Source organism: Pteronotus mesoamericanus, unplaced genomic scaffold (assembly GCF_021234165.1).
Source record: "Pteronotus mesoamericanus isolate MK-2021 breed Mesoamerican mustached bat unplaced genomic scaffold, CSHL_Meso_final contig_246, whole genome shotgun sequence".
Lineage (NCBI taxonomy): Eukaryota > Metazoa > Chordata > Mammalia > Chiroptera > Mormoopidae > Pteronotus > Pteronotus mesoamericanus.
Window position 1 is genome coordinate 12437592 of NW_026555104.1, and position 15647 is coordinate 12453238.

The 15647-nt window shown below is 41.4% G+C and overlaps 1 protein-coding gene across 2 annotated transcripts in view; it reads left to right on the forward strand.

Annotated features, from left to right (window-relative positions):
• The first annotated feature begins 5400 nt into the window (after nucleotides 1-5400).
• Nucleotides 5401-15647, forward strand: part of VPS53 (VPS53 subunit of GARP complex) — a 128570-nt gene continuing 118323 nt past the window's right edge. For both annotated transcript variants that reach the window (XM_054573284.1, XM_054573285.1), the window contains exons 1-3: nucleotides 5401-5625; nucleotides 7896-7976; nucleotides 14265-14314. In XM_054573284.1, the coding sequence (XP_054429259.1) occupies nucleotides 5539-5625; nucleotides 7896-7976; nucleotides 14265-14314 (218 nt within the window). In that variant the 5' untranslated portion in view covers nucleotides 5401-5538. The remainder of the gene's footprint in view (nucleotides 5626-7895; nucleotides 7977-14264; nucleotides 14315-15647) is intronic.

Below are 15647 nucleotides of genomic sequence, written 5' to 3' on the forward strand. Positions count from 1 at the left end.
GGTGAAGACTGAGAATAACACATAAAAAATATTTAAGCCATGCATGAAGTACTATGCAAATGCACTGTATTGCACTAGTCCCTAAAACCATACACTGTCCTTTAGCATAGCGGATTATATATGCCCATAAAAATGCTAAACTCTAAGCCCAACAGATAAATGTGCCTAGGCAAGGGCAAGGTGGGGGTAGGGGGAGGAGAGAGAGAAAATAGGGAAAGTGAAGATTTTCACTGGCCTTTGACAGTATGTGCCTGACACTAAGGAGAGAAACCCAAGTGTGGATGTAAAAGATTTAGAGACTAATGACGGCCGCCGTCATTCTGAGAGCGGCCTCTCAAAGGAGCACTGGGGTTGAGGAAGCACTCAGAATCTTGAACAATACTATATTTAGGAAATAAAACTTTTTACTGGTTTTCTGATGTAGACCTAACAAAATATACCTGGGCAAAAAAAAAAAAAAAAAAAATCTTGGCTGCCGGAGAATGGGTATCACCTGCGTATCAGTGATTGTAAGATTGGAGGGGTGAGGATCAGATCTCTCATCAGAATACTATGTGTGGGAGGCTTGTTGAAAGCTTTTTATGTTTGGCAGAAGGACGCATGAGCTTTAAAAAAAGTTTAACAAATACTCAATGGACTCCCCCACCTTAAATTTGCATACAAAATGTTATGCAAATATGTATTTTTCGTCACCTCAGTCAAGGGGTCCAGGCTCTAAAAAGATGAAGAACTACTGATACAGACCAGAGAAGGTACGCTGAAGATCCAGCTCAGGGAATGTAACAAAACTCAGCAGGAAGAAGTGCAGTCAAAGAAACAAGAAAACAGGGCTTGATGTGTCAGGGGCATTGTGGGTACTTAAGGGTGCTAGAATCAATGAATTAATGGTAGCTACATTCTAACGATTATACTAGTTAATGTCAGTTTTATAAAACAAGTGTTTTTGTATTTGTTGTAAGACTTGCACAAAAGGAGCTGTCATTTTGCCCTATATATTACTTTGTTACATAAGTAAAGGAATTACTGGGTATGAACTTAATGTAGCCGATGGGGAAGGGGCCTAATTTAAAATCATCTGGGAGCTAGCATATGCACAGGGCTGAACGCCTGAGCTACCACCGTGGGAACAGGGGAGCTACTGAAGCTGGCTGGAGATAACCATCTGTTTAACAGGACTGGGCATGCACAGAGAACCAGAGCACCAATCGAAACAAAACTGGGAGTCCAGGACATGGAAACACTCAGGACGATATGAATGTGAGTCAGGAACAAATGCCAAGGTCCAGGATATTCAGAAAATTCAGAAAAGACAGCAAAGAACCTGCTATTATGAAAAGCCACGTACTAAACACAGCCCATAAAGGGGCACCAGGAAAACTTTTTGAACAAAATTTCATGTAGAAATTAAACTCGATTCCTCCACTGCAAGTTGGCCTGGGAGCCTTTGCCACCCATAGTGACAACAGGATCTAAGTGTGATAAGGCTCGACAGTCCTCGAGGGCCTGTGGAAGTTCGTGGCGGGTATTTTTGGTTATCACCATGTTGGGAGAAGGGGCTATGCTACTGGCGTTAGGATAAGGTAAGTCACGCATCCTGCAGTGTTTTACAGTAAGTTTCACAAAATGCCCAGCTGTTTCAGAGGTCACTATAGAGAAGCTTAAATGTGTCTTCATCTTATAGAATAACATACTCTGCACAATGTCTACTTAATACATTCTAGTCCTTCACAAACAATGAAGCTAGTTACAAATATGACAGGATATTGGAGATTCATTTTAATAGATTTAGAAAGAAACACGAAATTAACAAAGGTGCATGAAATTTAGAGATTTACTGGATTTCATTAACAAAAGCTATTTTGAAACTCCTTAGTATTTCTATCATATAACTTCATATTTTTGGCGCAATGGGAAACGTTATGAATTCCTCTTTTTGGGGTGATGCTATTCTCAGAGATGTGCCACACAACTCCCCTATAGCCTGTTATATTCTCCTTTTCCAATCCATCCTTTATCATTGCCTGTTATTAAAGGATAGGGTCTCCAAGATATGTGTGTGTGTGTGTGTGTGTGTGTGTGTGTGTGTTTTAAGTATGAGAGGCTGAATTAATGACTCATTTGGTGAAATTCCAAGGTAGAAAATGTTTTCTGTGACACTTTGTCATCAGCTGTACCCTATTCCACAACATAACAGGAAATTGTTTAAAAAGAGCCCAGCTCATTTGAGAGAATATCACATGCTCCTATTTTTGTACCCAAATTTCTCACACCTGTAAACTTCCACATTTTATTTATCTTAAGTGTATAATCTGTCTTTTCAGGCGTCCCCCCTTCTACTACAGGTATTTCCCCCTTTTGCTTATCATAAACAAAGCAGGCTAGCCTGTTATTTTAATGCAGCTTTTTAAAGGATTTTATTTATTTGTTTAGAGAGAGGGGAAGGGAGGAAGAAAGAGGGAGAGAAACATTGAAATGCAAGAGACATCAATGGGTTGCCTCTCGCCTGCCCCCAACTGGGGCCCTGACCGGGAATCTAACTGGCAACCTGTTGGTTTGCAGGCCAGTGCTCAATCCACTGAGTCACACCAGTCAGGGCATTTAATGTGGTTTCTTAAAACATAGTACTTATCTGTATCTCTCCTCCTTTATATCACCACACTTTTTGTACTGTGTAACTTACATTTATTATTAGTAGCTTATCTGCAAAGAGGGAGAAAGAAAAAAAATGATGAAGAGCTTCTGAGTAGGGAAAGGTTTTGGTCACAGGGGAAATGCAATTAAGAGTTGACGGTGGATGTGTACAAGGACAATAAAAGGAAATTGGGAGCATGAATTTCTATGGGAGATGGTCACCTCGGTTACACAACTCTCCATGACAATGTGGGCTGCTCAGAAACAAAAAACAAAAATGCCGGGCCTGTGGCTGATGATAGGCATGGCAGCCCTGCTCACGGTACCCCTCTGCTCACAGCCCTCCGAAGGCTTTCCATTCCCCAGCGTGACCTTCAGGAGCCTCCACTATCTGGCACTGCCTATTTCTTCAGCCTCTTCTTGTACTTTTCCCTTGGCTTTCAAAGTCCCATCTCCCTGGCCAACTTCTTCCATCTTCATGGCTTCTGCATATTCCATTCCTTCCATGTGTCATCCTCTATTCCCAACCCCACCCTTTGCTTCTGCTTATGAATCACTTCCTTGGGAAGCCTTTCCTGACCGGGCAGAACTATCACTATAGTTTCTCCACATATGCTTTATTTGTCCTTCATGAGACCTACCAACATTATATGTTTACTTGTATGAATATATCCTTTTCATACATGGAAATAGCTTCATGGAGGCAGGTACTTGGCCTGTTTTGTTGATTGATAAATTCCCAGCACCTAGCCAAGTACCTAGCACTAGCAGGAACATTCATTCACTCATTCAATAAATGGGCGAGTTTTTTGTTTCATTTTTAACTACATCTCCATTTTCTCACCTGTTAATGGGGATAATGATAATAATTACCAATCTCAAAATTGCCATGCAGATTAAAAGAGACAATGCATGCTTAGCATGGTGCCTGGCATTTAGTAAGGGCTGTGAAATGTAGCCACACAGACTTGTCCCACAACCCAGCAATCCCACTTCCAGGTATTGACCCAAGTGGAATGAAAATTTATGCACACAAAAACCTGCACATGAGTGTTTATAGCAGCTTTATTCATCATTGCTCAAAACGGGAAACAACCCTAATATGCTTCAACCAGGGAATGAGTAAGCAAGTTGTGGCATATCCATATAGTGGAATACCGCTCAGCAAGAAGAAATGAACGACCGATACATGCAATAGCATGGATGAAACGCAAATGCATTATGCCAAGTGAAAGATGCCAGACTCAAAAGATGGCGCATATATATGTTTCCATTTATATGACATTCTGGAAAAGTCAAACTGTAGGGACAGAAATCAGGCCAGTGGTTGCCAGTGAGGCCTGAGAAAACTGGAGGAGGGGAGGATGGAACTGTCCTGGGACTTGACAATGATGGTGGTTACAGGGCTATACACAGCTATCAAGACCACATCATTATAAACTAAATGGGTAAACTGTACTCTATGTAAGTTCTTTCTTAATGTAAAAAATGAAAAAATCTAAGACAGGTAGATATAGTTACCTTTTCCTTTTTTTAAAAAGGAATTTCCTCTTTATAAAAGTACTACAGGCTCACGGTAGACATTTTGGGAAAATGTACAAAGAACAGGCATTCTATCACCTGCAGGAAAGTACTATTTCTTTGCTATCATTTTTCTAGGCACAGAATACACACACACATAAACTGGGGCCATGCTATACATTTTGCTTTCTGAAATATTTTATGCATATTTTTCAACATCATTAAATAATTTTTAAAAGCTATGATTTTATGAATCAATAATATTCTATTGTATTGCTGATTTATATTTTAAGCCTCCCTTTATTGTTAGAAATTATGTTGTTTCCATCTTTACTGTAACTTTGATAAAATAAAATTAAAAAAAAAAAAGGTTCAGAGGGGCCAGGGACTCTTCCATTATCGAGTTTCACGTTTAACTGGTAAAACAGCTCTACCGTTCGTTGGCTGCAATTTCCTCGTTGTTCTAAATGTCTGGAGGAAAAGTGGTTCCACAGGGTGATCTGGTGTCTTCTTCTTTGTGGTGCAAAAGAAATAGACACCCTAATATTACCTGTCTTACGAGCTTAAATTTGCATAGTGCTTTTTATATTTAACCCTCACCATAGCCTTGCAGGCTAAGCAGGTGGAGTAATTTGTTCAAGATTACACTGCTTATCAGTCGTGAAATGGGACTTCGACGTCAGGTTGAGCCTCAGAAAGTAAACATTTCCCCAGCGCCGGGCTGGATCTCCCTCTCCCCACCCCTACCCCAAGGAGGAAGCTGCGGACACCTCCAGAAATCTCTGCCTAGAGGCTTGACACCGGGGAACGTAATTCCGAAGGTGGACGCTTTCTCATCCTACATATTGTCTTTGGCAACGTCGCCACTTACCAGCTGGTATCAGTTCTCCCCCAATGGCAGGGGGACAGCTACTGCCACTGACCAAGGGGGCCCTGGGAGCGGAAGGATCGCCGGCTGCGAGGCGCGGCCCGTGAGGGTTGCAGTCGGTCGGTCGCAACGGTGCTGGGGGCTCACTCTCACGGGGGTCCTGCAGGGACGGCCAGGCCCTCCCCAATGTCAGGGCCCTTCGGCGAGGTGACGAGGGTCCCCACCACCTTAAGGAGAGCGGAGGAGTCAGGTAGCGGACGCCGACTACGGGGCTGTCCCGGAAGACTCCTGGGACGTGACAGAAATTACCGCGTCCGGACAAGCAGAGGTCAGTCCTCCGCTATCCCAGAGTGCCCCGGATCCCGGAAGTGCCTGGCTCCCGGAAGCTCCCGGCTGGCTGACAGAGCCCAGGCTTCCCTGATCGCTGCAACCGGGGAGTTGCTGTTCTGCGGCTTGGGTGACTTCAAGAGGCCCGACTCGGGATCGGGGTGTGCGCCCGCCGGGAGCTGCGCGGCGGGATGATGGAGGAAGAGGAACTGGAGTTCGTGGAGGAGCTGGAAGCCGTGCTGCAGCTCACGCCCGACGTGCAGCTCGCCATAGAGCAGGTGAGCGTTCCGCCCCCCTGAGGGGAGGAGAGTGCGGAGGACCGGGTAGCTCGGGGGGTGTGACCTGGGGTGGAGCGGGGTAGAAGCGGTCTTTGGACTGAGGGGTGGTCTTTGGACGCACAGAAGGGAAAGGAAAGGTTTGGGAGAAGGTGGTGATGGGAAGGGGTTTCGGAATCTAGGGAAGGGAGGAAGCCTCTACTAAGGCCTTGATCGTCTTTGGAGGGTGGGGCATCCTAGTGCGTTTGGGCAAAGAAGCTGTACTTCCCGAAAGGATGAACCTGGAAGATGGGACGTCAGGGGTTGCAACCTCAGATTTCGGGGTGGGGGGCGGGGGCGGGGGGGCGCCGGTTTAGAGCTGCTCACTCACTTCCCAGGCTGGTGTGCCGCTACTCGCGATTCTCAGTCCAGCTGCTGGTGCGTGACGCCCCACTGAGGGGAGGGCGTAACTTGAATTTCCAAAGCGAATCGCGGAGCAGAGGGGAAAAGATTGGAGCTGCATCCCTTCACCGTACTCCAGTGGTTGAGAATTTCTGCTGCTGACCAGTTTGGGTTGGGTTGAAGAATATTCCCAGGAAGTCGCCCTCCCCTGCAGGGGCTCTTTAGTTGACTAAATTCCCTTTTCCAGTTTATTGAGTTTTTTGAAAGAGTAATGCTATTAGCAATAGAGGTTTAGACCAGCGGTTTTCAGCTGGTGTGCCGCAAGAGTTTTTAAAACATGCACTACCTGACTTGCCAGAGGCACTGACCGCTTTTCCCTTAGATTTTCAAATAAAAAAAAATGACATCAGCCAACACAATAACCATCCGGTGTGAATAAGTCAAAATTACACCTTTTTTAAAAATCAGATTGACAAACTATATATTTTTTGGTGTGCCGCAGAATTTTAGTAAAATTAGTTCATGTGTGCCATGAGATGGAAAAGGTTGAAAATCGATGTAGACCCTTGTAGAGAGTATTCCTCCTTATAAAGGGAGACGATCTCTCTTCAAAGAATTGGCAGGCATACGATTTTAGAAAAGGGGTTATGCCACATTTAAAGTAAAGCATTATACTATTACTTAATGTTACTTATATAATATATATACTAATAGCTAATATTTATTAAACATTAACACTTACTATGGATCTGCCACTGTACCAAGCCATTTATTTGTATTGTCCCATTTATAGATTTTTGGATGTGTGTTTTTCTAGGAGTGGTTGGATTACCCATACAGAGCTCATTTGGCACATCCTGAGAATGCCAGCCCACTGGGCGAAGGTTTTCTCTCAGGCAACACTGCTCCCCTCTCACCTCCGTTGGCTGGAAAAAGACATTTGCTCTTTGGACCCAGTGGGCTCTAGTAGAAGAAACAAATGATACAGTCAGTATTTGACAAGAATTTTAGGAGAGCATGTTTTTTACTACGAAGACTGAGTTCTAGCACAGATTTATCTAATAAGTATACCAGAAAAGAATTTGCTAACCAGAAACAACACTGAGCTGTTGAAATTCACCACCCAGGGTATCTCTTGACTACTTTTATAATCCACTGTGTTCAAGTTGCATTTTTTTTTTAAGGTTTTATTTATTTTCAGAGAAGGGGAAGAGAGGGAGAAAGAGAGTGAGAGAAACATCAATGTGTGGTTGCCCCTCATGTGCCCCCTACTGGGGGACCTGGCCTGCAACCCAGGCATGTCCCCTGACTGGGAATTGAACCAATGATCCTTTGGTTTGCAGGCCAGCACTCAATCCACTGAGCGACACCAGCCAGGGCTCAAGTTGCAGTTTTTCAAGGGAGTTAGCTATGTTTCTCAGGAGACAGCATTCCTTTTTCTGTTAGAGTGGACAGTTCCTAACTGCCAGCTCTTCATTTCCTGGCCCTGTCTGAAACATAAGAATTGCTTCAGCGCATAGTGAATTCTGTTGCTGAGACCTCATTGAAACATAGTGCATACATCTCTTATCAAGACTTTATTAAAACAACCATGTCACCAGCTGGTTTAATCTGATTTGTACAATGCCCATTTATTTTTCCTTGTCGTTGGGATTTTGTTGACTACTGTGGAACTCTTCACTGTTGCACATTCTGTTGGTTGCACCAAGATCCAAGATGTTAAAATTACAGATATTGGTGAAAATTAAAGATTTACTTTAACAGATATTTTATTGAGCATCTGTTGTATGTCAAGTCTTATAAATATAATTTACCACCCAGAAGGGAGGAAAGAAAAAATATGTGAAACAAGACAGGAAGATGACAGTTATTTCTAATCTATTTTTATGTAGGTATTTCCAAGCCAGGATCCTCTAGATCGAGCAGATTTCAATGCTGTGGAGTATATCAATACCCTGTTCCCCACAGAGCAAGTAAGTAATTTCAATGGCTTCTGGCTCTTCCTGAAGGTTTTGATTCATGTGTTATACTATATAATCCAAGGGGCCTTAATAGACAAGGAGTGATTCAAACCAAACTTCATTGTAACCATTTGGGGGGTGGAGTCACTAATACCAAATACTGTTATTGTGTTAGAGTGAAATTCTTTGTAGAGTGAGCATATTATTAGAAATTGTGCCCTTAAATATTTTCCACACATCTGATTTTGGCTGGGCTAAATCTTAAGCCTGTTCCCCCCAAAGTATTACACATATATCCTAGCACCAATCTTAAATACATTAGGTTTTAGTACTGTTTGCTATATAAATAAAGAATGAAAATAGAGGTCTTAATATTTTCTTCTCGCACCACGATGGGTATTATTGCAGATCCCTTGGAGATGCACACCCCTCCTCTGGAGACTGTTCCTATGGGCAGTGGGTGTTTACTGAAGGACTGTTGATGGCAATGACTGGATCAGATTCACATTTTACAAATTCCATCTAGCAGCAATGTGGAGGGTGAACTGGGCGAGGCAGAGCTGGAGGCAGGAGGACCAGCTAGCAGGCTGCCAAGGCAGATCACGGAAGAGGGACGATGAAAGCCTGAACAGAGGCTGGAATGGAGAGAACAACATCTGAGAGCCATTTAGGAGGCAGAAGACACAGAATTCTGTGGTTGAAGGGAGGTAGAGCCTAAAATTCTCTCATTAACTCAGCATAAATTACCTCCTCTGCCTACCTCTGTAAGAAATCTGCGGCTACAGAGGTGAACGCTCCTTCCCAATATAGAGCTTCCAGTCTACCTTAATAGATAATGATTACACCTTTAACAGACTATAAGCAAATTACTATGACTTTACCATGACTTGTTTGTATAACTATTAATTATTTGTTACTTGCTCTTGGAAGAGTTCTAACCTCTAGTAAAACTATAATAATCGTTTACATTTATTGGGTGCTTACTATGTACCTGGCAACACAGTACACACCTAACAAATGATAAATTCTCCACTGTGAACATGCCTGTTTCATGATGAGGATAATGGGGCACAGCGATGAGGATCGCTCAGCTGCAGTGTGTGTGCCCTGCCCCGAAGGAAACGTGCTGAATCCTGGGACAGCAGGGCACCCGGGCCTCACCTGGTCTGAGGGATCCCGAAAGGAGTCCGTGAGGAAATGACAGTGAGCTGTGCGCTGTCAGCCAAAGGAAGGGTTTTGAACTTTGATTTCTAGTCTGGCAGACTGAGTGGATGCCGGCACCTTTGCCCTATATTGGGAGCAAAGAGGAAAAACAGGTTTCAGTGGTAAGTAGGCGATGAGTAGGGTGTAAAGGTGAGCTCAGTTTGAATGTATTTGGTCCATCCAGGTAGAAATAAGCAGTGGGTAGTATTTGAATCTGAAGCCTCATAACCCCCATGACTGTTACTATCTTGGCATAAATTCTTCTCAACTTTTTCTAAGGACATGTTTTTTAAAATAAAGTTGGAATGCATGGCATCCTGTTATGTGATTGTCCTTTATGAGATTTCGCAGATAGCCTTTAGAGCTCATTCTTTTCTACGAAAAAGGAATTCTGGGAATTAGCTGGACATAGACATTTGAGAACAACTGATATAATGATAGCTTTAACCATGAAAATATTTCATACACTCCACCCTATCAAGATTGTCGACCCACCAAAACAAAAGTAAGTGTTAGATTTGAAAATTATGTGGGAAACCACTCGATATTCTCACATCTTACTGATAGGTTTCTGTGTGTATTTGTTTCTAAACCAATTTGGTTGTTCCACAGATTCAGTTATATGCCCTGTCTTATTATGCCCCCATGTGCATGATGATGCGTAGTGAAGTTTCTTAGGTCACCCAGAAAATTTATGACCCAGAGTTACCTTTATTTCCCCAATCCCAGATTTACACTTAGCAGTTCACCTTCCAACCCAGATTCCCATGGATCTTAAGGAAAGGTAATAGAAACTGGTGGTATGATTTATAATTTCTTTCCGTTACTGCTGTGTCTTGGGCAAAACCCATCCATATACCTCATTGACTTGCAGTAAATACTTGTGAATTATGAGTTTAGAGTATTTAAAATAGATGTCAATATATCAAGAACAAATTTAGTGCCACTCCAAGGAGGAGGGTATGTATGTGTTCCTATTGAATGGCAACTGCTGCATGTGTGTGGCTGGCTGGAGGCAGGACTGAGTGTGGGGCAGATCCTTGGATGTTCATGACTCACCAGGTCCACGTGTGGGGAACCCCAGTTTCTGTGTTTACAGGGCTCCTGGGTGGTTCTGAAATGTAGATGGGTTTATTGTCTCCTAGTAGAAAACTGAAGAAAAGCATGTATCATGTGTTTACTAGAGGTTTGATTAAGGAAACATGAAATTTTAAAAAATAAACACTGATATAATTAAGAACTTTGAAAAAGAGTCAGGGAATTTTTATACAGAATTTTTAATGATCCCTCCAAATGCTCTGCATCTGCATTTTTAAGAGAAAAAAAATAAGATGCCAAACTACTTATCACATCAGTTTAATTTTTTTTAAAAAATTATTTATTTTTAGACAGAGAGAGAGAGATAGGGAGAGAAACACCAATGCCTGGTTACCTCTTGTGCGCCCCCTACTGGGGACCTGGCCAGCAACCCAAGTATGTGCCCCCTCTGGTTCACAGGTCAGTATTCAGTCCACTGAGCCACACCAGCCAGGGCTCAGTTTACATTTTTTTAAAGCCATGTAGTATTTGCATAGAAAGAATTGAAGAAGGCAATATACCAAAATGCTAATGGTGACTATGTTCTGCTGGGGATGAGGGTGATTTTATATATTTTCTGTAATCAGCAAGGATTGCCATTAGAAATAGAAAATACTTTTCAATAATTAAGACATTTTTAAATGATAGAATGAACATTGTACAACCACATTACAACAGAACTAGATGAGTGATCCTCAAAGAGGAGATGTATCACCTCCGCCCAGGGTAGCCAATCTGGATTCCTATGGGGCGTTTTCCCAACTGCCCGAGAGGCCTCAACCCCAATGAGAATCACTGCCATGGCGAGGCACTGAGCTGATAGCAGGGAGTGTGTCATACTCCTCAGGTTTATTGGGGTTCAGAAAAACTAGGTCAAGAACCACTGTATTAGAAGTAGCATGGTAGAGTGAAAAAGAGCAGAGACCCAGGAGTCTGACAGACCTCAGCCAATTACAGCATCCATGAACTTGGACCAAGCATCTGTCCTTTCAGAGCTTATGTCCCATTCTTCACACTGAAGAGGAAAAGAGCATGCTTTGTATGGTTGAGAGGATTAAGAGAAATCATTTTTGTAAAATGTCTAGAAGAGTATCACAGAACAGATCCACATTACAAGTGAGCACCATTTCCCTTTTGCTTCCCCAGTAGAAAATCTGGAAGATAACCCTGGTCAGGGAGCTCAGGTCTCAGAGCTTTGTCCTGATACGTCAAGGTTGCAGGTTCGATCCCTGGTCAGAGCATGTACAAGAAGCAACTAATAAATGGATAAATAAGTGGAACAACAAATCAACGTTTCTCTCTCTCTCTTGCCCCACCCTCCCCTGTTTCTCTAAAAGCAATAAATAAATTTAAAAAACCTGGAAGATAATGAGCAAGTGGTCACCCATGGGTCCACCTAACATTCAGTCAAGCATTATAATTTTAGATTATTTTTTTCTGTTTTTTAAAAATCTGTATTCGTGGGATACTTGATATTTTTAAGTGTTTTCCCTTAATTAGCCTGCTATCATAAGTAACATTTGTTGTTTCAGAGCCACCCTACCCAGTGTCTTTGGTGGTGGCAAAAAGGCCATTGATTGTATGTGGCCTAATTTATTTAATTTTTCTGTTGATGACTATTTAGATCATTCCCAGGTTTTTTATTTTTTAAATGGAGTTGAACACCTGAAGGCATAATATACATAGAATTATTCTTTTTAGAAAAATTGTTATGGTGCAAGCAAGACCTACGTGTCTGAGGAGCATTAAATTTAAGGAATGGTTACGTACCACCAAAAATCAATATTTACCAATGTGGAATGACCTTCAAGTTATATTATTAAGTGAAAAAAGCATGGTGCAGGACAATGTGCATTTATGTAAAGAAGGGGATATAAGTTATGGATGTACTTTAAATACACAGACATCTTGAGAATGTGCGAATGAAATCTGACCAAAGCATTGCCCCTGGAGAGGAGACCTGGGAGGTGGCCTGGGGAGAGGAAACCTTGCTTTTCACTATCTGCCCTTTTCTATTTGAATTTTTGGTCCTGTACATGTTTTACTGGTTTAAAATAGATTACAGCCCTGGCCGGCTAGCTCAGTTGGTGAGAGCATTGTCCTGATATATCAAGGTTATGGGTTTAATACCCGGTCAGGCACATTCAGGGAGCAACCAACCAATGGATGCATAAATAAGTGGAACAACAAAATGATGTTTTTTTCTCTCTCCACCCCCTGTTGCTTTCTCCCTCTTTCCCTTACTCTCCCTCCCTCTCTCTCTTAAAATCAATAGATAAAATAGATTACAATGTTTAATTTTGATATAATTTCTCAGTTTTAGAAAAGATACAAGAATAGTTCAAAGGATTCATGGCTACCCTTCATCCTAATTCCCCAACTGTTAACATTTTTTAAATAGTTTTTTTAAAGTACCTTTTTTCTTTTTTTTAAAGAAATGGGTTCTGGTAGAGATATGCCTGTTTTGCATATGAGGAAATAGAAACTCAGAGAGGTTAGATGGCTTGCCCTCTAGATATACATCAAATTTGTTAGTGGCAGAGATTTGCCAAACCCAGGTCCTCTGACAACTCAGGTCCTGTTTCACAGTGGTGTTTTGAGATGACAGACTTGGCAGAGGATTCCTCAATTAAAATACCTTCTCTTTTCTGAGATTTAGTTTTACCTCAGTCTGTTCTTGGATTTCTGAAAATTCTGAGTAACCACGGGCTTTGTCAGAACAGTAGAGGAGACGTGAGCGGGCCCATCTGTCTCTAGCACTTGTGACCTGATTTCCTTAGCAGACCTGCTCCTGGCAGGCTCCTGGCTCCTCCTGCCAGTGCAGGTTGCCGGTGGCATTTTATAAGTGCAGTTCTTGCGTCACCTCCAATTCTTTCTCAGGTAATACATCTGTTGGCAGAAGAAAGAGGACTTACTAAATGACATTTTAAGAGTGTGGGTAACAACGGTGCTATAAAATTGTACCATCTCTATTCCATTAGGGGGCACCATTTCCTCACTTTTTTTTGCCTGCTGAAGTTGGAAATAGCCCATTTGTTTTTATAGTCATTGTCTTACAAACAGAAATAACTTTATTATATTTACAATAGCAGTGCATAGTCAATATAGAGCAATTAGAAAACACTTAGGCAAAAAAAAGGAAAATTAAAAATTTTTCCTTTTCATAGATTACAACTACTGCTACTGATTTCATAGTTTCCAGCTACTACTATAGATTACAAGTATTTATCCTTCCCGACTTTTTTCTTAGTGGACCTATACACTTAGAAAATATTAATTGATTGATTGACTGATTGATTGAATTATTACATAATGTGGAGGAATGCACAAATCTTAAATGTATAACTTGATGAATTTTCACAAAATGAATTCAATCATGTAACCACCATGCAGAGCAAGAAATGAAACATCTTTTTATCTCCCCCCGAAGAGAACCACCATCTTGGCTTCCAACGTGAGAGAATAGTTTCACTCATTTTTGAACTATATGAATGAAACCCTACAGTATATATACCCTTGTTGTCTAGCTTTTTGTGTGTGCGTGCAACATTATATTAGTAAGATTTATCCATGTAGTTGTATGTGTGTATGCATTCATTTCCATTGCTATATTTGTTGAATGAATTTTTCGTGATTATATATACCAGGGGTCAGGCAAACTCTCTGTAAGGGGCTAGATAGTAGATGTTTTACGATTTGTGGACCAGTCTCTGTTGCAATTACTCAACTTGCCTTTGTAACTCAAAGCCAGCTATAGATAATAGATAAATGAATGGGCACAGCTGTGTTCCAATAAAACTTTACTTACAAAAGATAGACACCAAGCTGGATTTTTACAGTGGTTGCCAACTACTGCTATACTTAAAAAAAAAAAAATTTTTTTTAAGTAAAAGTTGAATCATACTCTATAATTAAATTTTCTGAGATGTCATAAATAGCCATTGTAGCTCATCATTTCCCTGTAAAAGAGGAATTCCAGGAAGTGAAATAATAGCTGGCACTTTTTCTTCTCTATTGTAGTCTCTGGCAAACATAGATGAAGTTGTGAACAAGATTAGACTGAAAATAAGGTAAGTAATACTATATGATTATTAATAATAAAGATATTGTTAATTTTGTTAATCACATTCTAGATCACACTTGTCTGTGAGAACACAAAAATGTCAGGTTTGCTCTAGGTGGTAATTTTTAAAAAAAAATAATTTTTGTCCAGACCAGTATGGCTCAGTTGGTTGCGCATCGTCCCACAAAGTGAAAGGTCACCAGTTCAGTCCCCAGTCAGGGCATGTGCCTGGGTTGCGGGTTCCATCCACAGATGGGGCATGTACAAGAGGCAACCGATGGCTGTTTTTCTCTCTCCCATCAATATTTCTCTCCCTCTCTTTCTCCCTCTCCCCCCCTCCTAAAAATACAATGAATACATAAAATATTGAATAAATAAGTAATTCTTTTAAATCTCTGTGTGTATGTGTGTGTTTTTAAAGATTTTATTTAGTTATTTTTAGACAGGGGAGGAGAAAGAGAAAGAGAGGGAGAGTAACATCAATGTGTGGGTGCCTCCTGCGCGCCATCCACTGGGGTCCTGGCCCGCAGCTCAGGTATGTGCCCTGACTGGGAATCGAACCAGTGACCCTTTGGTTTGCAGGCCAGCATTCAATCCACTGAGCCGCACCACTCAGGGCTAAATCTGGGTTTTTATACAAGGCTGTGGCAAAGAACTTGATTCTTTCATCAGTCTTCAAATATGTATAAAAAGGGAAGGAAGCTATAACAGGCTCTTCAAAACAGTTGATTATAAAAGGTGGCAAAAGCATTTCTACTATAATTTTAATGGCTTTATTTCCCTAGATTTACATTTTTTGAAATTCCCGTGGCTTAGATGTGAATAAGGGCATATACGTATATCCCTTGGCCACATACCACCTACCAGGGAGGTCAGATTTGCTGGTCAGCACGGGTGATGGTGGCTCAGGATTGAACATCTTGATTAACTAACCTAGGATGTCATCGTCTAGGATGGTCATCAAGGGTCCTCCCCGCCCAATAGCCTTGTTTTGGTTTGTTCACATCTGAACTTCTAGTTTTGACACATGGTACTCAGTGTTTGTTTATTCATTGTAATTATTATCATAATGGCTTATGGCATTAAAAATAGATTTCTTTAAAACTTCTGATAAGGAGAAGGCTTTATTTTGAATCCAGGAGATAATTTTTTTTTCCCTTTCAACCTTTGGATTTTTTTGGTACAGACCTCTATTATTAATGTTTTGTTCAATTGGATGCCTTAGGAAGTGCAGAGAAGCCTGTTCATCATTTAGGTGGACGTTTGCTGTAACAATTCCAGTAGAGACCACTAAGTTGTTCACGGTTTGTCCAGATAATGGAAATTCTCTGGTGATCCAG